This window comes from Saccoglossus kowalevskii, chromosome 11 (assembly GCF_978046115.1).
Source record: "Saccoglossus kowalevskii chromosome 11, keSacKowa6.1, whole genome shotgun sequence".
Taxonomy (NCBI): domain Eukaryota; kingdom Metazoa; phylum Hemichordata; class Enteropneusta; family Harrimaniidae; genus Saccoglossus; species Saccoglossus kowalevskii.
The window spans coordinates 9,195,730-9,221,723 of NC_140651.1; the positions used below are offsets into that span (position 1 = coordinate 9,195,730).

Sequence of the window (25,994 nt, forward strand, 5' to 3'; positions counted from 1 at the left end):
AATCACACACACCTATACGCTCCAAGTTATGAATATTCATCTTGAATTTGTGATGATTTAAAACAGCATTTGTGATAAGTATTTGCAAAAAAAAGGTCGCATGGGTCACGCTATGTGGACACATATCACAGTTCTAGCTTAACATATACAATGTACACATCAAAGCTTTACAACAAAGCTTTTACTATGGTTCAGTGCGTGTTTCAACACGACTACTTTGTGTGTGAATGGTCCAATCGGTATGAGTCATTGGGTGGAGACGTCTCCGATAAAGTGAACTCTGACACCAAGCTCTTACTTCGTTTTACATTCTAAATACATGTACTAGTATACTGTTTCACTTCACATACGTATTGGCAATGGTGAACCAGAACCCGGACCGCTCTCTGATGTGATCTGTAACCAGTTGGCACTTCACAATTTTGGTTTGATGAAGAGTGGTTATAAACAAATTTGTCACGTGGCTAATCTACAATTCTCTATAAAAATAAAATTGTGGTAACCGAAATTGTGACACCGTTCGGGGTCAAAACGGTATAGGGGAAACGTTTTCCCTTGAACAATTTGGCTAACCCTGGAACTAAAAGTTGGTATACACTGTAAACTGTCAACCAAGCTAGGTTCAGAATATATATTATATATTTAATTATGTTTCTGTGAATTTCTTTGTGAACAAATTACGGATAAGTACTGTTCCGTTTTCATTTTCACTCCCCGCGCCAGTTGAATTAACTAACCCTTGACCTTTTCTTGGTTTTCCGGATGTCACAACAATACACTGAGTATTTAAATAACTTTCACCTTACAGAATACCACAACTTCACAGAACACAGCTTCCCCGTGATGGTAGTCATGTATCGAGCGGCGTTCTTACTGCTGGGCTACATGCGACTGCATTATGTTACGGCAGTCTTTTTTATTCAAGAACCACAGAATGTGACTATGTCCGAAGGTGAAAACCGCGAACTGAGCTGTAAACTGGCCGGATTACAGGCTGCGATGAAAGTGTCCTGGACTAAAAACGGTATCACAATAAGCGATAACTATTTGATTAGAGCAGAATCGACTACATCGACTCAACTCTTGCACTTAAGTATCGTTGGTAGTTTTTCCATTGGACAATATAATTTACTGATAAAAGACGCCAGTGTTACTGAAGAGGGGAGTTACCGGTGTGTTGTTGCCGCGGCTGAGAACGACTTTGTTTTGAAGACATCTCGCGCGGCATCGGTCTCGGTACTGATCGCACCGAAGATGTCCCCGATGTGCAGCATCACACCGCCCATCTTACCTTCTCAGGATGTTGTACAGGACGATACGTTTGAAGTGCAATGTCAGATAATAACAGAACAACCACCTGTAGAAATTATATGGATAGACGCATATGACAACATACACGCCGGTAGTGAAGAGCGTGTAGACCATGTGACGACAAGTAGTTTTAAATGGGTCCCTCAACGACGGGATATGCATATGTCATTCAGTTGTATCGTCATACATCCTTCCTTGCGCACACCATTGCTATGCTCTCTGGGACCGTTCAATGTCGTTTACAGACCGGTTATATACATGTTTGCAGAAGACGACGCAACAGAAGTAGGCAGTTCGGCAACTTTTACCTGCGAGGTCGATTCTAACCCACCTGTCTACGAGTTCTTTTGGACGTACGGTGGAATTCCGATATTTTTAAATTCGATGGGTAGTCGGTTCAGTGTACGTGGAGGTCCGAACGGGAAAAGTTGGTTGACGATAGCAGGTGTAGGAGAAGATGATGACGGCGCCTTGATAGCATGCCGTGTCCACAATCTACAGGGCGTCACGGAGGCCAATGTAACGTTGAATGTTACCGCCATGATCAACGTAACAGTGGAGTACATCTTGGTGAAACAGGAGTACGCCACGTTAGTTCTCTTCACATGTCATGCAAGATCGATAGTCGAACCACTGCACTACACGTGGTTTTACAACGACGAAAATCTCAATAATTCGGGAAAATTTAATGTGTTGTATATGGGATCGGCATTGTTGGTTTCGAATCTGTCTAAAGTTGATATCGGCGCGAACGTCACATGTATCGCATCAAACACGCTTTCTGAGGCCGATGATACAACTGTCTTAGTCGTTGACGCCGACACCTTGACTAAGATATCACAAGAATGGAGACATATAGATAGAAATGATACACTGATTAAAATTGCTCTATTTATCAGCGGTTTTATAATGGGAGCCATAATTATCGGTGTTCTAGAATTTCTAACATTGAAAAGGGTAAGACGTTTGAGTCAAACTCCGAAGAATCGTAACACGCGAGGCAACCAAAGTGGCACCATCTTCGTCCAACCAGAACCGGAAAATAATCTAAACAGACGGAACTTGTCTTCACTTAACCTCACCTATGACGACACCGATTCGTTAGGATACATTCAGCCAATCGGAGACAGTTCATCAGGAGCTAACAGCACGTTGCCCGGAAGAGCAAAACCATATATGCCGCATCATCTTAACCTCACCTATGACGACACCGATTCGTTGGGGTACATTCAGCCAATCGGAGACAGTGCCTCGGGGGCTAACAGCACGTTGCCTGGAAGAGCAAAACCATATATGGACATTGACCAGTCGATGGTAGGGGTGAATAGCGACTACCAGAAACTAAATAACACGGAAAAACAGCTGGGAGCTGTGGCTAAGAAAGTGGCGATGCTTGAGTATGATAACAGAACTAAATGAGAGTCATGATCGTCTGCTATCATGATAATGGCGGGAAGCTTGTGAATAAATAAATATATATATGTCATAATATATCAAGAACTAACATATCATATTCGGAGATGATTAAACTTAACAATAAAAACAATTATCGTTGTTTATTTTATTCATTTTGTTCAGCAACTGTTTCATACGGAATAACATGAGACCGAGCTAATCACTACGTTCACATGGCTGGTTGAATTACTACGCGTGACTGGTCGAATCACCACGCGTGTCTGGTCTAGTCACTTCATGTGACTGGTCGAACATACACGTGACTGGTTGAATCACTACACTATCTATTAAAATTGAGTAAAACCGGAAATTGCTACAATTAGGGTGTATTTATTCCATACCCATCGCTACATGTATGTATTTATTTTTATTAATTTTCGTAAATTTATCATTAATAATATTATCCTTATGAAATACAAATATTTATTAATACTATAAAATATTGTAATGCGTGAATAATCTATGTATGGGTATTGTTGGAGAAGTTTTGTGATGGGTGTATGTATATGTCTTAGTCCAGTATTTTCTCGGTTAATTGAAGTTTTTGTTGGTAATTTGTTTTCTTCATAGATTACTGATATATTGGTTACGTCATGTTTTAATACGCCCTGGGCGATGCTAACGAGGCCATTGTGTCCCCCTCAATAGCGCTACGTTAGGGAATATATGCCAGATCTTATTCAAAAGTATGTGTGTTTTGTGGGATGTCAATTTCACCACGTTCTGCATTGAAATCGCTCCAAAATAAAATAGCTGCTACGTTGATCAATTTTGATTACTGCGATGGTTAATATTGTCATATTAGAAATAAAGAACCAATATTCTGATTACATAGATCGTGGCATTACTAAAGTTTAGATAAAATAGCCGATTAAATCATACTATTAAACTATAAACAAAACACTAAATTTATAGTAAAGAACTATATAACCATCGATCATTGTGCCAAACTCGTAAGGTATTTAAAACATTCCCGCGTTTGTTTAACCCCCTTCCCAACCATTTGTCATTCTACTACACACTATGCATAACGCTATTAATAGCCCATCGTCCAGATTTTAAACCATTGTTTACGAGGTGTGTATATACAGTAACTGCGAATGTATGAACGAACGTGATTTGATGTAATTTTTGTTCCAACAGTGCGTTTGGCAATGAACTGTTGCGACCGCACTGGGTGACATCTTGGATCGACACTTGTTTAACCGGGTCAAGTGGTCATGAAAGTGTAAATCAACTTAACCGCACCCTGCCGTGTCACATGACTGTTATAAGAACCATCAGTGCAGGCCATTCGTAGTTGGTGTGGATTGAATTTCGACGATGGTGCGAATTACTCTGAGTATACAACGTATACAATGTATCGCGCTCTTCAGGTAATTCTCCTGGGCATGTGCGTCTTGCAGATTTTGTTTTCAACGCCAAAGAAGGTCACTGTCAAAGTTGTTGGGGGAAATACGATGGTCCCGGAAGGTGGCAATGTCACTTTGAAATGTACAGTAACCCAGCTGACCTTATCAGAAACGGTGTCATGGGTCAAAGGTAACACGATTATTAGTGAAAACGATAACATCCGCAACCCCGGAGAAATGATCAGCAGTCGTCGTTACAATGTTGTTGCGAAGGATGGTGAATACGACTTGTACATCGACAATTTTCGGGAGAGCGACGCCGATGAGTATCAATGCATGGTCACCGATTTCCAGGTGGCGCACCAGCAAGTGGTTAAAACGAGATCTGTACAACTGACTTTTCATCACAAACCACCTGTTCCCGTATGTGAAGTCACATCAGGAGTCATTAAACGGGAAGTAGTCGTAGGTCAAACTGTCACGTTTGTGTGTATGTTGAACAGATCACGGCACAATGTCCGCCTTCAGTGGTTTCGAACACCGGATGGAAATTACCTCAAATCACGGGACGATGAAGATGTTCACTATATCTATAGTTACTATACTTGGCTGCCATCGAAACGCGATTCCGACTTAAATCTCGCGTGTGCGGCCCACTATCGAGACTTAACATTAGATACTTTACCTTCTTGCACTGTTAGGCCGTTTACCATACTGTACAAGCCGAATATAAGTATTTATCCGAATATTGCTCGACCCAAAATAAACGAAAACGCTGTGTTCCGATGCATTGCAGACGCCAATCCAACAGCGACTTCGTGTACGTGGAACTACAACGGTGTTGCAGTCGTCAGAATCTTACTGGAGGACAGAAGATTGAGACTGTCAAACGATGGCAGTACACTTATAATCTCGAATGTGCATCCTGGTGACGTGGTCGCCGTACTGACTTGTGACTGTTTCAACCACGTCGGCAACAGTACTGCTAGGGCAATGCTGGAGATAGAAGAAGACGAAATTGACTTCACTGTCAGTTTAAAACATCGAGTGGCCGGACAAGTTCGTCCAGGGGGCGTGGCTGTATTTGTATGCGATGTTCATAGTATGCAACCACAGCTTGATAAATGCAAGTTTAATTGGAGTTTCAAAAGTGTGTTCGTTGACAATAACTGCGACACCGACAGGTTTATTTTAGAACAACGCATACGCAATGCATTGCTGCTAATTACGAATGTATCTATCAGTGACAACAGCGGAGAATTGAAGTGCAGTGTGACATGCGGTCACGCAACAAAGACCGATTCCCTGAAATTGGACGTCTCGGTCGAGGAAGCGGAGGATGCCAGCAGCTTCTATCAACAGCGCAAACTAAATCAGGACTCCGATATCGTCATCAGAATACCGAGAGGTACTACTGATTTAGAAGTCAAAGAACGAGTGACGTGTTTGACAGAGGACGAGTACTCGGGTATATTCGGATATTTTCGTTATATGATTCATTCTTTCAACTCTCGCTTGAAAAGGTTAATATATACATCGATTACTATTGTATTTGGAGCAATGTTGTTGGCTCTCGTAGAACTCTACCATATGAAAGTCAGAAAGGCTCGGCGAAAACGTCGATAGTTGTAAATGATTTAATGATGCAATATTGACGAGAAAACGTAACTTATATTTGTGTCTAACATCGTATATTGAGGGACACATTTAATTATGATTTACCAAAGACGTTCGTACACAGTAATCAAGTTTTTATTCACGCAATTACAGTTCTGTAAAACAACGTTAAATCGAATAATTATTTATTTCTCTGTTTGTATAATACTTAAACTTCTTTAAAAAACAGTACATTTCTATAGTTATTCCGGTATCTAACCAGTATATTTCTACTCCAAAACTCAAGATCATTATTTACTCTTATCTGAATGACTCCCAGTGAACTTGACTTGTGTTGTTTAATTGCGTCCATGAACACATTTTATGAAGCATGGTTTAACTGATCTGAAATAAAAAAAAAAAGGCAATGTCATGTAGACCATACGCACAACAATTTCAATGTTATCGACGTCTGTTTTATGTGGAATACACTTTTATATGAATTGTCAATATGAATTTCAATACCGCACTTAACTGAGTGCCATTGTTGTAGCGCAGGTAATTGATATGGAAATTATCCATGAAGTGCCCGGATGCAAACATGATAATGAGCGTATAGGGCTGACGACCGCCATCATGAACTGACATCAAGCTGTCAACATCAAGTAAACGGGTTGTTTTGTTTCCCTTGGACTGCAGTGTTTCGCCGAAAATAACTATGTAGACCCATCAGGCGGTGATTACAGAAGTACTTGGCTAGTACTTAGTATAACAAACGCTTAAGAAGGTGACTTGACACAATGGCATTCTTGGCATGGTGTATTTTTGTTTTCGTTCCACTGTCGTTTTTCGGGACAGTTTACGGGGATATAACATTTACGGAACAACCCAGCGATACTGTTTCCCATGCAGGTGAAACGGTTGTGCTACGGTGCAGGGTGTCGGGGCATAACGCAGAAATAGACAGTGTCATGTGGATCGTCAATCCTAACGAAGCTGAGACGTTTGTGATCGGACCATCGACATTACCCGTCGCTAGCCACGATATTGATTCACGATACACCATATTAATCGATTCAGATGAGGGTCATTATGATTTAGAAATCACCGACTGCAGGGACTCCGATTCGGGTGACTTCAGGTGTCTGGCGTCCACGTTTCTCTCCAGAGAGGCAACACTGCATGTCATCACACTCACCCCACCAGACAGCGGCTACCCGAAATGTTACGGGGACGAAATCGTTGAAGGCAGGCACATCGGCGAGACAGTATCTGTGACATGCGAATCAAAGGGCGGTGATCCTCCTGCGATTTTAACCTGGGACAAAGGGGGTGAATCGGTAAGTGGAATGTATTCAGTCGATCCATTCCCACGGCATGTTTACCAATGGACCCTATCTTGGGAAGATAAGGGAAAGTATTTGACATGCACGGCGATGAGTCCCCAGCTACCTTCCCCGACGACGTGTACCAGCGGTCCGATTAATCTGTTGTTTTCGGCACCTGATACCGATTCCCCTACAACGACTAATCACCCAACAACCACAGATTCTAACAATATAACGTCTCAGCCTTCACTGCAGATTCAGCCCACGGTCAATGACGTCTACAAAGGAGAGGAAGCCATGTTCACGTGTATATATATTGGGGATGTCTCCATACAACAGTTGGTGTGGAAGGTTGACAACGTTCCATTGCAACTTTTGCCCGATAGGTTTAAAATCGAGAATGATAACCGGACTTTGAGATTTGTGGCTGAATCTTCAGACGACGGAGCGATATTTCACTGCGAGGTAAGGCATGACATTGGATTGTCATACTCAACTGCTATTCTCCGGGTTTTTCAAGAACAGCCAAAGCAGTCCGGCACATCGCCATTGGGACCAACCTCGCTGCTGGTTGTGGGTGTGGCAGCGGCATGTCTGCTCGTACTCCTTATCCTTGCACTTGGCGTTGTCATCTGGCGGTGTCAATGCAAGAAGCGAACCAAATCTAAGTTCAATGAGAGGCCTGGGAATTTACAGCGTCGAAGACGTGACAGTCATGACTCAGACAACTCCAGTATTCGTTTTGACGGAATAGATTTGACCATGTTTAACAGTGATCATGCAACGTCTCTGAGCGGGTCGACTCGTATGGGAAGAACGTTATACATTTACCAGAACGGCACCTCTGAGAGCTACACATAATACGTGAACAGTGGATGTTACTGGAATGGCCCAAATACTGAGGACAGTTTTTATTTACTGTTTTATACACGAAAAAAACAATTTAGAAGGAATTGAAATAATATGAGCAAATAGATCACATACTGCAGAACATTGCGACAAATATGCAACAACAAAAAAACACACATATCATGATAATTACACGCCCTGATTCGTATGAATCTAGTTTCCCAGCACAATTTATACTCATCGGATTGAAACTATAATGTAAACGACAAAGTTTAATCATGAGAGTAACTCTAGGAACAATCAAGTGCAATGGTCCCATTGATTCATGTATCGTAAAAGCAGTGTTGCATTACTAGTACCACATTCAATTTTAACAGGGTTTTAATTAAATATTGATGCCCGGGATCAATTTACAATTTTCAAACATTCAATGATGTTATAGGTATGATGAAAAAAAATGTTATTTCCATTTGATATTATTTTTTTCATAATTCCACCGAATAACTGAAAGAGAAGCAATTTATATCGACGTTTACCAAGATTAAAAAATGTGAATAAGAATGCCGTATAGCTGAACACATTTTATGTTTTCATCCTATATGAACATACAGTCATATTGACAGGTTAAAATTTAACCACGCCCACATTTTTGGCAGAGTGGCAACTTATACGAGTTTTATTTAAAGCTCCAGCTACCGCTCTTGCTCCGCCGCCTAGCTTTACCTTCGCCTAAAAGTTGAGGGTGCGTTAAATTCTAGTTTCACCTCGTCTAAAAGTGGGCATGGTGCAAAGCCTACGTGCTTAAGTGAACAATATGTAACTCTGAGAGTAGGTGTTCGTTTGTGTTGTGTAAATCAAGCAAATACACAGGCCCACTCAATCATGGAGCTCCGTCATTCAGTATTGTAATCCAAAACTCGTCTGGCGATGCCATTGCATAGTTATTGTTGTAGGTGATCTGTCCTATTTTATCAAATTTTCATTGACAAATTTTTCATTCGGCAAAATGTGCCAAACAACGTTTTTTTTAAACTACGATTCCTACCATATGCAGCGTTTTCGTGAAGGGAGGGTGGGGGGAGTATAATCTATCGTGTGTTTCATGTGGGATTAGACCGGTGAGTGTGTTAGATGCCATATAACATGACGGTGAAACATGTATATTTTTGAAAAAAACATTACAATGCTACCCTCACAGACTACAGCATTATATACATATGCTTGTGTGATTGTTTAAAACTATATATTATTATATTTTTTATATTATTAAAACATACTTTTACGAGTACTTATAATTCCTTGTTGTTTGGTTCAATTTACTGAGTTCAAAATATGGGTTGCACACCCAAGTTGCTGGGAGGAAATCAGGGTTGGGCAACTGGGTTGTTGGGTTGGTTATCTGGGTGTTGGTTGGCCATCTGGATTTTTGGATTGAATATCTAGGTGTTAGTTAGACATCTGGGTTGTTGGGTTGGATATCTGGATGTTGGTTGAACTTCTGGGATGTTGGGTTGGATATATGGGCGTTCGTTTGGCATCCGGGTTGTTGGGTTGGATATCCGGGGGTTTGGTTGGACATCTGGGTTGGATATATGGGTGTTGGGTGGACATCTGGGTTGTTGGGTTGGATATATGGGTGTTTGTTGAACTTCTGGGATATTGGGTTGGATATATGGGCGTTCGTTTGGCATCCGGGTTGTTGGGTTGGATATCCGGGGGTTTGGTTGGACCTCTGGGTTGGATATATGGGTGTTGGTCGGGAAACTGGGTTGTTGGGTTGGATATCTGTTTTTTTTGGGCATCTTGGCTGTTGGGTTGGATATATGGGTGTTGGGTGGACATCTGGGTTGTTGGGTTTGATATATGGGTGTTGGTTGGACATCTGGGTTGTTGGGTTGGATATATGGGTGTTGGATGGACATATGGGTTGTTGGGTTCGATATCTGTGTGTTTGTCTGACATCTGAGTTGTTGGGTTGAATATCTGAATGTTGGTTAGACATGGAATGTTGGGTTGGATATCTGGGTGTTGGTTGGGCATCTGGGTTGGATATCTGGGTGTTAGTTGAACATCTAGGTTTCTAGACATCTACACAGAGCAGCATTTTACTAAATTTCCAATTTATTTCGTATTAAACCACTAAAAATGCATCTGACAATTACTTACAACACAGAGCTCCCACATGCCTGGGCAACCGTGACCATTATGCGTGGGCGTAGATAAAGTATTACCCCGGTATACGACAAATAACGAAGTGAAACTTTACTGAAAAACTTAAATTGCGATAATGGCATGGACTGGTGATATGACCTTGTGTCCTTTCATCAGAATGCGGTCAAGTAAACGAAAGAAACAGTACATAATATCCCACAGTATTGTTAGCCGTCGGGTGTTTTGCATTCCCACAAAAGATCAAATCGTCGTCCCCAAAAAGATCACGGTTATCTAAATGTGTATGTTTTTTCTAGCTTGAGTTTTGTATTCCATTAATCGGAATATATGTGTCCAGAACATAAAGGGACTATGATCTACGAGAATTGTATGCATTTTTATGTTTTGCCCATCGTCAGATCATCACTACAAGATGTTATAATAGATACAAAATTTGCTCTATGATGCAGTAAATATATTTACTGTCTCCAATCCCTGAACCAAGAAAACTAATACACCACCAGATAATTACATCACGGGTTACACAATTACATCACAGGTCAGACAATTATGTCACAAGTCAGACCATTACTTCTCATATTCGATAATTATATGAAAGGTCACACAATTACAACATGGGTCAGATATATACACCACAGCTCATACAATCACATGGCAGGTTAGATATTGACACCACGTGGTATAAAACATCACAGGTCAGATATTGATACCACGTGGTATAAAACATCACAGGTCAGATATTGACACCACGGTGTATAAAACATCACAGTTCAGATATTGACACCACGGGGTATAACACATCACAGTTCAGATATTGACACCACTGGGTATAAATCATCACAGGTCAGACATTGACACCACGGGGTATAACACATCACAGGTCAGATATTGACACCACGGTGTATAAAACATCACAAATCAGATATTCACACCACGGGATATAAAATATCACAGGTCAGATATTGACATCACGGGGTATAACACATCACAGGTAAGATATTGGCACCACGGGGTATAAAACATCACAGGTCAGATATTGACACCACGGGGTATAACACATCACAGGTCAAATATTGACACACGGGGTATAAAAAATCACAGGTCAGATATTGACACTACGGTGTATAAATCATCACAGGTCAGATATTGACACCACGGGGTATAAAAAATCACAGGTCAGATATTGACACTACAGTGTATAAAACATCACAGGTCAGATATTGACACCACTGGGTATAAATCATCACAGGTCAGATATTGACACCACAGGATATAAAAAATCACAGGTCAGATATTGACACCACGGGGTATAAAACATCACAGGTCAGATATTGACACCACGGTGTATAAACCATCACAGGTCAAATATTGACACACGGGGTATAACACATCACAGGTCTGATATTGACATCACGGGGTATAACACATCACAGGTCAGATATTGACACCATGGGGGGGGGTATAACACATCACAGGTCAGATATCGACACCACGGGGTATAAAACATCACAAGTCATATATTGACAACACGGGTATAAAACCCACGGGGTATAAAACATCACAGGTTAGATATTGACACCACAGTGTATAAAACATCACAAGTCAGATATTGACACCACTGGGTATAAATCATCACAGGTCAGATATTGACACCACAGGATATAAAAAATCACAGGTCAGATATTGACACCACGGGGTATAAAACATCACAGGTCAGATATTGACACCACGGTGTATAAACCATCACAGGTCAAATATTGACACACGGAGTATAACACATCACAGGTCAGATATTGACATCACGGGGTATAACACATCACAGGTCAGATATCGACACCACGGGGTATAAAACATCACAAGTCAGATATTGACACCACGGGTATAAAACCCACGGGGTATAAAACATCACAGGTTAGATATTGACACCACGGGATATAGAACATCACAGGTCAGATATTGACACCACTGGGTATAAATCATCACAGGTCAGATATTGACACCACAGGATATAAAAAAATCACAGGTCAGATATTGACACCACGGGGTATAAAACATCACAGGTCAGATATTGACACCACGGTGTATAAACCATCACAGGTCAAATATTGACACACGGGGTATAACACATCACAGGTCTGATATTGACATCACGGGGTATAACACATCACAGGTCAGATATTGACACCATGGGGGGGTATAACACATCACAGGTCAGATATCGACACCACGGGGTATAAAACATCATAAGTCATATATTGACACCACGGGTATAAAACCCACGGGGTATAAAACATCACAGGTTAGATATTGACACCACAGTGTATAAAACATCACAGGTCAGATATTGACACCACTGGGTATAAATCATCACAGGTCAGATATTGACACCACAGGATATAAAAAATCACAGGTCAGATATTGACACCATGGGGGGGTATAACACATCACAGGTCAGATATCGACACCACGGGGTATAAAACATCATAAGTCATATATTGACACCACGGGTATAAAACCCACGGGGTATAAAACATCACAGGTTAGATATTGACACCACAGTGTATAAAACATCACAGGTCAGATATTGACACCACTGGGTATAAATCATCACAGGTCAGATATTGACACCACAGGATATAAAAAATCACAGGTCAGATATTGACACCACGGGGTATAACACATCACAGGTCAGATATTGACACCACGGTGTATAAACCATCACAGGTCAAATATTGACACACGGGGTATAACACATCACAGGTCAGATATTGACATCACGGGGTATAACACATCACAGGTCAGATATCGACACCACGGGGTATAAAACATCACAAGTCAGATATTGACACCACGGGTATAAAACCCACGGGGTATAAAACATCACAGGTTAGATATTGACACCACGGGATATAGAACATCACAGGTCAGATATTGACACCACGGGGTATAAAACATCACAGGTCAAATATTGACACCACAGGGTATAAAACATCACAGGTCAGATAATGACAAATCAGGCCATTACACCCCATATTAAATAACTACATCAAAAGATTACAACATGGGTCAGATAATTATATCACAGGTTATATCACAAATCATATATTTACACCACATGTTATACAATTACACCACATTAAATCACAGATCAGATAATTACATCATCAGTTGCATATTACATCACACGTTATTTAATTATACCACGGATCAGATAATTACATCACATGTTTTTCAGTTACATCTTAGATCTAATAATTATATAATATGTGACTCAATTACGGATAATTACAACACAGTTACACATTAGCATTATAGACCAGAGAATTATATCACGCGTTATATAATTATACATCACATGTCAGGAAATTAAATAATAGAGCAATTAATTACAACACATTAAACAATTAAGTCACAGGCTGTGATCACTATCTCTGAATTTACTCCAATTTTGAATCAATTAATATATGTCAAACGAACCAATATTGGATATTCACTGATATCTATTACAAAATCAGGACAACGTTTAATCCATATTTATTACGTAAACGAAAACACCGTGTCTGTTTCTAGTGTGTGTTTTTTTCAAGAAGCTTTAAAGACATCTTGCTTAGTCTCGTGAAATTTCAAACCGTATTCCTGTTGTATATGGAGACATGCATTTTTATTTTATTGGATGTTTCCCATTTTAGTTCTTGTCCGGGGCACTATATAACAATTACCTATTGTGACGTGCTTATTTACTGTCCAAATAGGTTTAAATTCGGAGTATAAATATCAGACAGATTTTGCATGGGACTGTACGAACTGTTCAACCATCCACAAATTCCACATTTGACAAATTAAATAAAATTATACCACTGTAGAATGTTCGTCTTTATTTGGTATAAATATGGGTTGTAAAAGTTGTACTTTGGTATAAATATGGGTTGTAAAAGTTGTACTTTGGTATAAATATGGGTTGTAAAAGTTGTACTTTGGTATAAATATGGGTTGTAAAAGTTGAACTTTGGTATAAATATGGGTTGTAAAAGTTGTACTTTGGTATAAATATGGGTTGTAAAAGTTGTACTTTGGTTTAAATATGGGTTGTAAAAGTTGTACTTTGATATAAATATGGGTTGTAAAAGTTGTACTTTGGTATAAATATGGGTTGTAAAAGTTGTACTTTGGTATAAATATGGGTTGTAAAAGTTGTACTTTGGTATAAATATGGGTTGTAAAAGTTGTACTTTGGTATAAATATGGGTTGTAAAAGTTGAACTTTGGTATAAATATGGGTTGTAAAAGTTGTACTTTGGTATAAATATGGGTTGTAAAAGTTGTACTTTGGTTTAAATATGGGTTGTAAAAGTTGTACTTTGATATAAATATGGGTTGTAAAAGTTGTACTTTGGTATAAATATGGGTTGTAAAAGTTGTACTTTGGTATAAATATGGGTTGTAAAAGTTGTACTTTGGTATAAATATGGGTCGTAAAAGTTGTACTTTGGTATAAATATGGGTTGTAAAAGTTGTACTTTGGTATAAATATGGGTTGTAAAGGTTGTACTTTGGTATAAATATGGGTTGTAAAAGTTGTACTTTGGTATAAATATGAGTTGTAAAAGTCGTACTTTGATATAAATATGGGTTGTAAAAGTTGTACTTTGGTATAAATATGGGTTGTAAAAGTTGTACTTTGGTATAAATATGGGTTGTAAAAGTTGTACTTTGGTATAAATATGGGTTGTAAAAGTTGTACTTTGGTATAAATATGGGTTGTAAAAGTTGTACTTTGGTATCAATATGGGTTGTAAAAGTCGTACTTTGATATAAATATGGGTTGTAAAAGTCGTACTTTGATATAAATATGGGTTGTAAAAATTGTACTTTGGTATAAATATGGGTTGTAAAAGTTTTACTTTGGTATAATTATGGGTTGTAAAAGTTGTACTTTGGTATAAATATGGGTTGTAAAAGTTGTACTTTGGTATAAATATGGGTTGTAAAAGTTGTACTTTGGTATAAATATGGGTTGTAAAAGTTGTAGTTTGGTATAAATATGGGTTGTAAAAGTTGTACTTTGGTAAAAATATGGGTTGTCAAAGTTGTACTTTGGTATAAATATGGGTTGTAAAAGTTGTACTTTGGTATAAATATGGGTTGTAAAAGTTGTACTTTAGTATAAATATGGGTTGTAAAAGTTGTACTTTGGTATAAATATGGGTTGTAAAAGTTGTACTTTGGTATAAATATGGGTTGTAAAAGTTGTACTTTAGTATAAATATGGGTTGTAAAAGCTGTACTTTGGTATAAAAATGAGTTGTAAAAGTTGTACTTTGGTATAAATATGGGTTGTAAAAGTTGTACTTTAGTATAAATATGGGTTGTAAAAGTAGTACTTTGGTATAAAAATGAGTTGTAAAAGTTGTACTTTGGTATAAATATGGGTTGTAAAAGTTGTACTTTAGTAAAAATATGGGTTGTCAAAGTTGTACTTTGGTATAAATATGGGTTGTAAAAGTTGTACTTTGGTATAAATATGGGTTGTAAAAGTTGTACTTTAGTATAAATATGGGTTGTAAAAGTTGTACTTTGGTATAAATATGGGTTGTAAAAGTTGTACTTTGGTATAAATATGGGTTGTAAAAGTTGTACTTTAGTATAAATATGGGTTGTAAAAGTTGTACTTTGGTATAAAAATGAGTTGTAAAAGTTGTACTTTGGTATAAATATGGGTTGTAAAAGTTGTACTTTGGTATAAATATGGGTTGTAAAAGTTGTACTTTGTTATAAATATGGGTTGTAAAAGTTGTACTTTGGTATAAATATGGGTTGTAAAAGTTGTACTTTGGTATAAATATGGGTTGTAAAAGTTGTACTTTGGTATAAATATGGGTTGTAAAAGTTGTACAAAGTTACAAGCATTTTTTCGCCCATTAGGGTCAATGGTCCAAACTAAAATACGCTGTCATCCGATCTGATCTGTTATTTAAATATAGCATAGGGGATGGGCATAATCATGTTTCGTTTCGTTTATTTGCAATTGTTTTGCCGAAGATCTAATTTGCTGTAATTTAATTATATAAACATTGACGGTTGACAATAGGTTTTCACTTTCAGGGCCGTCACACGTAGTTATATGCAAATTAGTAATGTAATGCTAAGTGGTGTTGTCAATGCGACTGAACAGATCAAAACGCACAATGCAGGTCTCTCAGTGAAAGAGCAATGGGGGCGTGTAAAATAACCCAAAGTTTTGCATATCAATGTAAGGACCATTTCACGAAGAATGCACCCTGGTGCCTCTTGATGTACCTACACTGCAGTTACGCTTCGTATATCAGCTTTCTTGCGTAATACATCGTTCAGTTGTCAACATTAAATGTGAAATTGTCAACGTGTACATGTAATGGTCTGGTGATTCGATTACGGGTGAGTAGATTGAGTCCGGTAGCTACGCGGTTTGGTCTTAGTCTCATTTCGCTTCAACTTTTTGTCTATGTGAAGGTGTGGCATGCTAGCCAAGGTACCTACATGAATTGTGTGGACGCCTTGTCATTGTGGTATACCCAGTCCTACACAGTAACTTAATTTAAGCCGCATTTGTTTTCTGCTAATACGATCCGATTTGCTAATGTTCGCGTCCGTAGGCTGTAATAACGAGCCACCGCCACCCACGGAACGCTGTAATAAAGGCGATCGTCCATACAACAAAAGTGGGCACAGTGTAGCGTACGCATGGTTAATCAATCCGCCTATTTCTGACAGTTTTATAGACAACGCCCTGCTTTGAAAAATATGTTGCGAAAAAATGCAAGAATATTGCAGTGCATTGTAGTTTCATTCCGCATTTCTGAACTGAACTAGTGTGTGAGTTGTAGTCGTAATTATTTATATAGCGTTCGCTTCATGATACTTCTCACTTTCATAGGTCAAACATTCCCGGATGTTGATTCTGAAAGTATAATATACACCGTACATGTACATCGCCATGATGCTCCCCGTTGTTGCAGTCGATCGGCTTCTCTGATCAACAATACTGGCGCGATGCACTAGTGGTGCCCGTGGTGAATACGCAAAGCAGTTATACTGCGTGTCATTCGTTTAACGAAATTCTTGTTTGATTTTGCAGTTTGTCTGAAAGTGGGATATTCACAATGACGGCGATATCGGTAAACAGGCGGACTTCCATTGTATGTGCACTTCTACTTGTGGCTCTCTGTCTCGTATCATCTACGCCGAGTTTTATTGAAAGACCAGCTGATGTAATCGCCGATGTAGGCTCGACGGTCGAAATTATATGCCAAATAGCGAATAAATCTGACTACACGGTTTATTGGCAAATCAATAATCGACATATGCACAGTGTGTTGCTGGGGGTGTCTCTCAACAAGGCATACCCACGATTTTTATTCAGTGGGGACCGAGAGGAAGGTGAGTACAACCTGAGAATTCAGGCCACCGTGCCCGACGATGCCGGATCTTACGCCTGCCTTGTAGCGGCACCGGACAACGACCCCGGGAAACATCTCCAGGCTAACGCGAATTTAGCATTCGGTCATATCATTGCCCCTATAGTTGAGGTTAACTGCGATGAGTATTTTAATATTAGACTCGACAACCAGGAACCCAACCAAGAAGGTAGTACCGTGGGACTAACCTGTCAATCAAGGGGCGGTGAACCCCTGGCTACGTTGGAATTGCAAAGAAACGGAGAGGCGATGCCTGGACAAAATCGTACGACTGGGTATGATGAAACAGGACACACTCAAATTGTTTATACCTCCGTCACTTGGGAGCTCACCTACGAAGATAAGAACGCCCATTTTACTTGTGCTGCTAGTCACCCTGCGTGGGTAGTGGACCATAAAGTGTGCTCGTTTGGACAGTCATTGTGGTTGTCGCATAGACCCGTCGTAACGATTACGCCATCTTGGAAACGATTCGAAGAAGGGGACAGCGGAACTTTTAATTGCACCGCAGACGCTGATCCGCCTTACATGGCGTTCCGTTGGTACTTTGACGGGGAGGAAATAACAGACGTGTTTGAACGATTTAGCTCTATAAGCAGCGAGGGTTGGTCCGCCTTGAGCATTGATGGCATTACTGAATATGACTTTGGTAAATCTGTGGTTTGTGAAGTTAATAATGATATGGGTATGGGTAACCGTACTGCTAAGATCATGGGACCGGAAGTTGTCTTGTTTACTCCTCTCAAACTTGAATTATCCACCATGGTTACCATCATCGGCGTCATAATGTTCATCATCTTCATCGTTACTATAGTGATAGTAGTAATAGTTTGCTGTTGCCCGAAAAGAAGAAAGAAAAGGGATAACCCAAATCGCCAGGACGGGTACAACTTAACAGAGCCTGATACCGGAACAAGACAACGTCCAACTCGCGAAGAAATGGAGGAAGATGCATACGCAGCCAATGTGAATAAAAGGAATGACGGAATAGACTACGCTCAGTTTCAAGGCGGTGCAGAAATCAACTCGATTCGAAATGACCCAGTGAGAACCGAAGTGAGCAGGAATTCGTCGAAAAAGACAACTTTCAAAGACGAGAAGGAGTCCTCGAAAAAGAAAAAGGGGTCCAGTAAAAAGAAGAGAGGTTCAAGCAAGAAGAAGATTCAAAATAAAGATGATACAGACCATAGTGATAATGATAATAAAGATGATGATGATCATGGTAATGATAACACGGGGTATGTACCAGACGTCACTTACGCAACGCCCAATAAAAAGGGATCTCTCCGATCACGTGCTAGCAATGAAGATAATACTTTTGCTGACGACGTAGAGTCTAACAACTCCAATAACCAATCAGCACCAAGAGGACACGTGCTGTACTAACCGTGTACAACTTTGCAGATTGTCGCAATTCAGAACTTGCTTGAACTGTGTTTACTAATTTCATGTTATGGTTTTAGTTTCGCGCATTATTTCAACGGAAAATGCATCCCGCCTATCCAAAACCCACCAGTGCAATACAGGTGTTATTAGCTATGTGGCTGCGAATGGTGGCAATGGAAAATAAAGGTGCATGGATACTAAACGATAGCGACAATATTTCAACATGGTTAAATTATACTTTGAATTCGTAAACTGTAAAATGAACGTTTTTTCAACGTAAACGATTCCATTGTTTTGTTTTTTGTTGGACTACTATTGACATTCCACGAACTGCTTGAGTCGTTTTGGATTCAACCGTGACATTCGTTCATGGCCTCTAATGGTCAGAATCATGCAGACATCCTGGCATTTTGGGGGAGTCATGTATACACATGACATTTTAAAGAAAATGTAATTTAGCTTGACTTGGGGGTTGCATATTTTTTTTTTAAATACTAGTATCTAAAACTTCCTAAAACTAAATACAGTCATGCATTACCGGCGACCTCGCAAGTGGGAGCACTAACGCTGTCAACTTGACGACTTCCATAATATTTGCATATCATTTGCATATGATTAAGGTAGTTCTCTACCATTAAAACATGAAAAAAAATGATCACAGTAAACAATTTTGTGTGATACTAATTAACATACACACAAGTCGTTCATATTTAACGTTTTTATGGAGAAAGAAGGACGTGCTTTCAAGAAAGCAGATGCAAAATAATCTAAGAAACGGCCATTTTGGAACACTTTCCATTGCATTTCATGTAAATACATTTATTGTATGGAAAGCCTGTACTAATATTCAAAATATCTCCAATGATTCGTGACAGCCTTAATGTAGTTGTCATGACACTACATATCATTTTTTTTAGGCATATGTCACTGAACAAATTCGTGTAACACGATGGAATGATTCTGACTATTCACAAAACGCATTATTTTCAATTTTCCGATGTAGTTTTTTTTTATTTCAGAAATACATTCCAGTAACCCAGCCCCTATTGCTGTATGCTTATGTAATGGTGGCGAAGTACCTTAATTCAATACTTCCACAGTGCTGCATCCAGGTGTCTGTTGACGAGGTCATTAGACTATTATATTTTTATTAGCCATAAAACGTTTGCGAAGAGTATAACACAGCTTTAATTAATATCCATATGAACATATTTTATTTTCTATTTTCTATTTTAAAATAATTCTTCCATATATTAAAACATTGTTTGTGTCGATATACACAAAAGTAAACAAATTCAATTAAATTCAATAGTTTTTAAATTCTAATCAAGTGAATGTTTTCATATACTGTGGAATACTTTATTTTCGCTTGGAATTAAGTGTCGCTATTTTCGCTGAAGGGGTGATTCAGTGAAAATGAAATCCAGTGAATATACTAGTACGTTTTTCCCATATTTTACAATCAACTCGTCAAAAATCAGTGAAAATATATTCCATACAAAACGCCCAAAAAGTATATTTAGCGAAAATTAATTCCAGCTAAAATTAAGTATTTTACAGTACATAATGCCAATGTTTTCATAACTAAAATTAAGTCAATCATATCATATATGAAATTAATCCTTTGTTATTCATATTTTTTATGTATATTGGGAAGTGGAAACGAGGCAGTTTCATGTTTCTTTAATTTTACCAAATTATTCTTCCATTATTATGAATTTTATTATCATTTTAAATATCAGGTTTCGGATGCATTTTAATCATACTGGGATAAGCCACTTATATTTAATACCTACAAATAAATCTATCTTTTCATATTAACTGCACCTATCTGCCCTCATCGCAGTGATATATCAATGCCCTAACGCCTACGTGCATACATATATACAGTAAAGTAACAAACCGTTACAGCCATGAGTCGCTTACCCGCCTCAGAATACAATAAACTAGGCAACAGTGTGTACGCCGGCTAACCTATTTACATATTACCTTGAAATTATATGCAGTAGTTAAACGATAATGGCTGAGTGGTAAACCGTCATATTTAAAATATTTGATATGTTATTTTTTAAATAAATATAAATATTGCAATTATTCTTGATATTAATTATGATAAATTAATACATATTTAATTATTAATGTTTACTATGCATAGTAGTGCCTTGAATGCCCTAATTAGATAGATATTCTTTAATATTAAAAAAAAACGATAATATATTATGTTTTGCAAATATATATTACTGAAAGTTTCCCCTGGAGTCATGGAATTCGATTACTTCTGCATAGCCAGGCGATAATAAAACAAAACAATTTTTACTTCTGAAATTGTATGTATAATAAGTTACTCAGACTTTGAGTGCTTGAGCAATTATTTGGGGGGGGGGGGAAACTAATATTATCATGGATTTATATTGCAATTGTGTTTTCATAAACGGTTTCGAGACAGAATCTAAATATTGTTAAACCAATCATGATTAGGGTCAGTGTGTTGTGTAAAGGATTCTAAGTCAACTATTTTGAAAATAGATGAAGAATATAACGGAGATGACGATTGGCTCAAACGGGTTTTAATTGGATGTTCGATTTGGAAAGACCAAACAGGTGTTTTCTCTCTAACATCCAGGGATAACAACTGTGCTGTAATTAAATAATTGTGTTTGATATTGTATCTTGTGAGAAAAATATAACAGTATGCGTTCGATGAATTATTGAAAATGCGCATTCATCATGGATTTAGCGGTAAAAACTAGTGTTTTCAGTATTTCATCGAACGAATACTGTGGTTTGCAGTCATAACATTTTTTTACGATAAATCATATGTTTTTATCAAGATATAAATTCAAACATAATTATTTAAACTTGTTAACAAATACTAAAAGTTATCCACATTGCCTATTTAAAATGTAATGAATATGCAGATTTGTTTGAACAATTAAATATGCAATATCGATGAATTGAGTATTTTTGATTGTATTGTAAACATTATTTTTATAGCGTCCAATATCGCATTTCGTTCGATGAAATATTGTACCGTTGAAGTAATGCTAGTTTCACGTACGTATCTGCTATTGAATGCTCATGCGCATTAAATATCTGTTATTGAATGCTCATGCGCAGTACATATCTGTTATTGAATGCGCATGCGCAGTACATATCTGTTATTGAATGCGCATGCGTATTTCTTTATGCGGATACTGTGAGTTTGTGTTCGACCAACAAACGAGCGATTATGATCCATTGTGAATATCAACATTGAGTAAAACGTACTAAAGATTATCCATATCGCTTCTCGTAAGTTTTTAAAATTATTTAGGTAGGAATCTTGTTGAAAAAAATAATACCGCAATGAAAATATTAAATGTCTGATTTATTTGATTCCTAAAACCTGGTATATTATTTGTGTGTAATATGTATGTTATTGCGTGAACTCTGTATGATAATACTTGCTGAATTTAACTTCCTGTTGTCGCCATTTTAGCTCAGAGGTGGGATTAGATTTCCGTGAATATTTTATATTTAATTTCCGTTTCTTTGACTAATACTGCCATGTTTTCTTTTCAAGAAGGGGTCGCATATTAATTCGCTGTACATACTCCACGCGATGCGAATGTATATTGTGTTATGCAATATTATAATAGACGTATGGCTTGTGTATGAATGCTAGATGGGGGCTGTTAATACAGCTTCTCTCATTGGCTTGTCGATATTAGGAAATCAACCATAATCCAATTCAACTAGCATGATGTGTCAGCTAGGAACGGATCGTGGTGAGAACCCCATTGTCTGGAATTGCTACAATGTGCATTTCAAGATGTACAGAGCACCATTCTAACCAGCGTATTCAATTTAGGCCAATAACATTTCCACATGAAAATCTGTATTTAGTTCGTCACTTGCTGGCAAGTATATATCGCGTAAAAACGGGGGTTGAATAGCTCTCAGCTCATCTTTTTTTTTAAATATAAGCACAAAGCGTCCTGTAGTAATCACATATTTGAAGTAAGCATCTTTGTTGTCGCGTCTCACTACAAGCTCACACAGCTAAAAAGAAGTTAGTTGTACGTGATATGAGCTATCATTGCTTCTAAAAACATCCGTCTACCAACAATATGTCATTGTTCGCGCCATTTATAGCATGGGGTCAAAGGTCGAAACAAAGCTGCATTTAGTGAAGAAGTGACTTCGGGGTTTCATTTCTAGGGAAAATTATAGACGAGCCTCGTTGGAGAACTTTAACCTTTCGGTGTTCAAAAACTAATCATATTGTCGTAGAAGTGTGTGAATTAGATTGTAACTTAACAATTGCCCTCCAGAATTAATGCTTTCGCTGCGGGGTCAGGAAAATAGTAATTGCTGCCATGTATTTCGATATTAATTATATCGAGGGATGGGCTTTAGTTGGGTGTGTTCTCTTTCACTGTAATTCCATTGTGTTCCCTTTGCACTGGTGTGAAAACTGTTCCCTTTTCAGTCGATTATGTTGCGTTTTACCTCGCAACATGGTGTTGACCCTCGCTTTATGATAGTTTTCACAGGTCGTGGCGACCTACTAGTTCGCATTCTATATAAATAAATATTTAAAAATTGCCGAAATATTTAGCTTCGGAGCAAAAAAAATATAAATAAAATAACACGAAAATTGAAGCAGAAACAGGAAAAATGGAAAGTGTTGTACCATTATTTTGGCGTAGAAAACAAACGTCGCTGAAAATGTCACGTGTCGGAATTGCACGGTACCGGAGCGCGTTGTTAGCTGTGAAATGGATCCCATTGTGCACAGACCAAGATGTTGCCGGCTACATATACGGGTAATTTGCATACCGGGATATACTACTAACACATCATCCTATTAGGTGATTTTAATAGTAGAATTGGCAACTTAGATGATGTAGTCGATGACAGTAAAAACCAGCATCTCCCCTTACCAACTCATTATATCAATGACAATTTTCGGAAACGAAATAACATGGATGTCCACTCATCATACAGTGTAAACAAATTCGGCAGGAAACTGATTCAATTATGCATTGACTGCAACCTAATCATTTTAAACGGTAGAAGTATGGGTGATTCAATGGGTAAATACACATGCCACACACCAAGAGGTAGCAGTACCATTGACTTTGCTATTACTTCTAAACCATTATTTGATAAAATTAATTACTTTAAAGTACATGGTCTCTCATTAATCTCAGACCATTGTTTAATAACATTGTCCATACACGCAATAAAAGATAGTCTTTTCAAAATAAATAAAACACCAAAAACAAATATATTAGACCCCCTGCCATCTAAATATATATGGGATAACCAAGCAAAACATCATTTTGAAACATCACAGCTATTACATAACAGTGATATCGAATATTATCTTAACAGATCCTATAGTGACAATGATACAGACAAGGCAATTATTGACTTTGAAAATTTAATCACCTCCATTGCAGACAGAAGTCTAAAAAAAATCACCCCCAAAATAAAGAAAAAAAAGAAGAAAAAAAAGAAAAATTGGTTTGATCAAGATTGTTGGTCCATCAGAAAAGAGCTGAGAAGCCTTTCAAATTTGCTGGAAAAATTTCCCCAAAACCCAAATATACGTGGTCGTTTCTTCCAAACAAGAAAACTGTTCAAAAAAACCATCAAAGAGAAGAAAAAACAAAAAAAAGCTCTACTACTAAACCAACTTGAAACCTCAAAAGAAAACCCTTCTGAATTCTGGAAAACATTGCGTGAAATGAATAATGAAGAATCGCACAACGAGTGTAATAACAATATAAAACCAGTTGAATGGCTATCATATTTTAAAAAGTTATTTAATGCAAATTCCACATCCCACAGTGACGATTTAACTACTGAATTAAAGAACAAAGAAGAACACATGGCTCTTAATTCTGACTTGAACGGTCCAATTCTAAAAGATGAAATTTTAAAAGGAATTAACCTATTGAAAAATAATAAAGCTTCGAGTCAAGATAAAATTTGCAATGAAATGCTAAAACACAGCCAAGCCAACTTACTGAAAGCCATACATAAGCTTTTTAATATAATTTTTAATTCAAACCACTTTCCAGATTCTTGGAACCCCAGTTTTTTGATACCAATCCACAAATCCGGCTCCAAATCCAACCCATCTAACTATAGAGGCATCGCCATTTCTAGTTGCCTTGGCAAATTATTTACAAGCATTCTAAACATTAGACTAACCACATTCTTAGAAAAAAAGAACATACTTTCAAACAAGCAATTCGGATTCCGAAAAGATCGACGCACAACAGACAATATCTTCATTCTTAAGACAATAATTAACAAATATCTTTATAATAGCAGCACTGCCAATAACAAAGAAAATATTAAAATACAAAAAAATAATAGTAAAAATACAAATAAAATATATGCGTGCTTTGTTGACCTAAAAAAGGCCTTCGACAGTGTCTGGCATCAGGGGTTGTATATTAAATTGTTAAAACTTGGAATATCGGGTAAAATCTATAAAATTATAAAAAATATGTATAGTAAGGTAAAATATAAAGTTAAGAGCAAAGAAGGATTAACTGAACACTTCACTTCAAGGGTGGGAGTAAAACAGGGCTGTAACTTAAGCCCAACCCTATTCAACATTTTCATAAACGATTTACCAGATGTCCTTAATAAACCTAGATGTGACCCACCCAAACTACAAAACACACCTATTAACTGTATAATGTATGCTGACGATCTTGTAATACTTTCTGAATCAAAAACAGGATTACAAACTTGCCTTGATAATTTATCGATATACACTAAAAAATGGCATCTAACTGTTAACACGGAAAAGACAAAAACTATGATCTTTAACAGATCAAACAGACTTCTAGAGAATGATATTTTCTTCTTTGAAGGTTGTGAGTTAATTACTGTAAAATCAACCAATTACCTAGGATTAATAGTAAGCGCTAATGGAAAATTCAAGGAAGGCCTAAAAAGCATAAAAAGAAAAGCTTTAAAGGCCTTATTTTCCTTAAAGGGAAAAACAGGCAAAAATCTAAGTATACCACTGTCACTCTCTCTGTTTGATAAACTAATCAGACCAATTCTCACATATGGTAGTGATG

General features: G+C 37.8%; 3 protein-coding genes across 3 annotated transcripts; all 3 read left to right on the forward strand.

Annotated features, from left to right (window-relative positions):
• Window positions 1–857: 857 nt before the first annotated feature.
• On the forward strand, window positions 858–3,206 carry LOC146736166 (kin of IRRE-like protein 1). Its single transcript, XM_085505394.1, has one exon. It carries the CDS (start codon window positions 886–888, stop codon window positions 2,728–2,730), a length of 1,845 nt encoding a protein of 614 aa, XP_085361520.1. The 5' UTR covers window positions 858–885; the 3' UTR covers window positions 2,731–3,206.
• A 3,111-nt stretch (window positions 3,207–6,317) lies between these two features.
• LOC146736167 (cell adhesion molecule 3-like) lies at window positions 6,318–9,186 on the forward strand. The gene has a single exon (XM_085505725.1). The coding sequence runs from the start codon at window positions 6,515–6,517 to the stop codon at window positions 7,901–7,903; it is 1,389 nt and encodes a 462-aa protein (XP_085361851.1). The 5' UTR covers window positions 6,318–6,514; the 3' UTR covers window positions 7,904–9,186.
• Window positions 9,187–16,329: 7,143 nt separating this feature from the next.
• LOC102807832 (kin of IRRE-like protein 2) lies at window positions 16,330–22,287 on the forward strand. Its single transcript, XM_085505726.1, has 2 exons — window positions 16,330–16,477; window positions 17,178–22,287. The coding sequence occupies exon 2, from the start codon at window positions 17,203–17,205 to the stop codon at window positions 18,901–18,903; it is 1,701 nt and encodes a 566-aa protein (XP_085361852.1). The 5' UTR covers window positions 16,330–16,477; window positions 17,178–17,202; the 3' UTR covers window positions 18,904–22,287.
• The last annotated feature ends 3,707 nt before the right edge of the window (window positions 22,288–25,994 follow it).

Coding starts and splice junctions, on each gene's coding strand:
- LOC102807832 (XM_085505726.1), top strand. CDS start 17,203: ATGACGGCGATATCGGTAAACAGGCGGACTTCCATTGTATGTGCACTT.
- LOC146736167 (XM_085505725.1), top strand. CDS start 6,515: ATGGCATTCTTGGCATGGTGTATTTTTGTTTTCGTTCCACTGTCGTTT.
- LOC146736166 (XM_085505394.1), top strand. CDS start 886: ATGCGACTGCATTATGTTACGGCAGTCTTTTTTATTCAAGAACCACAG.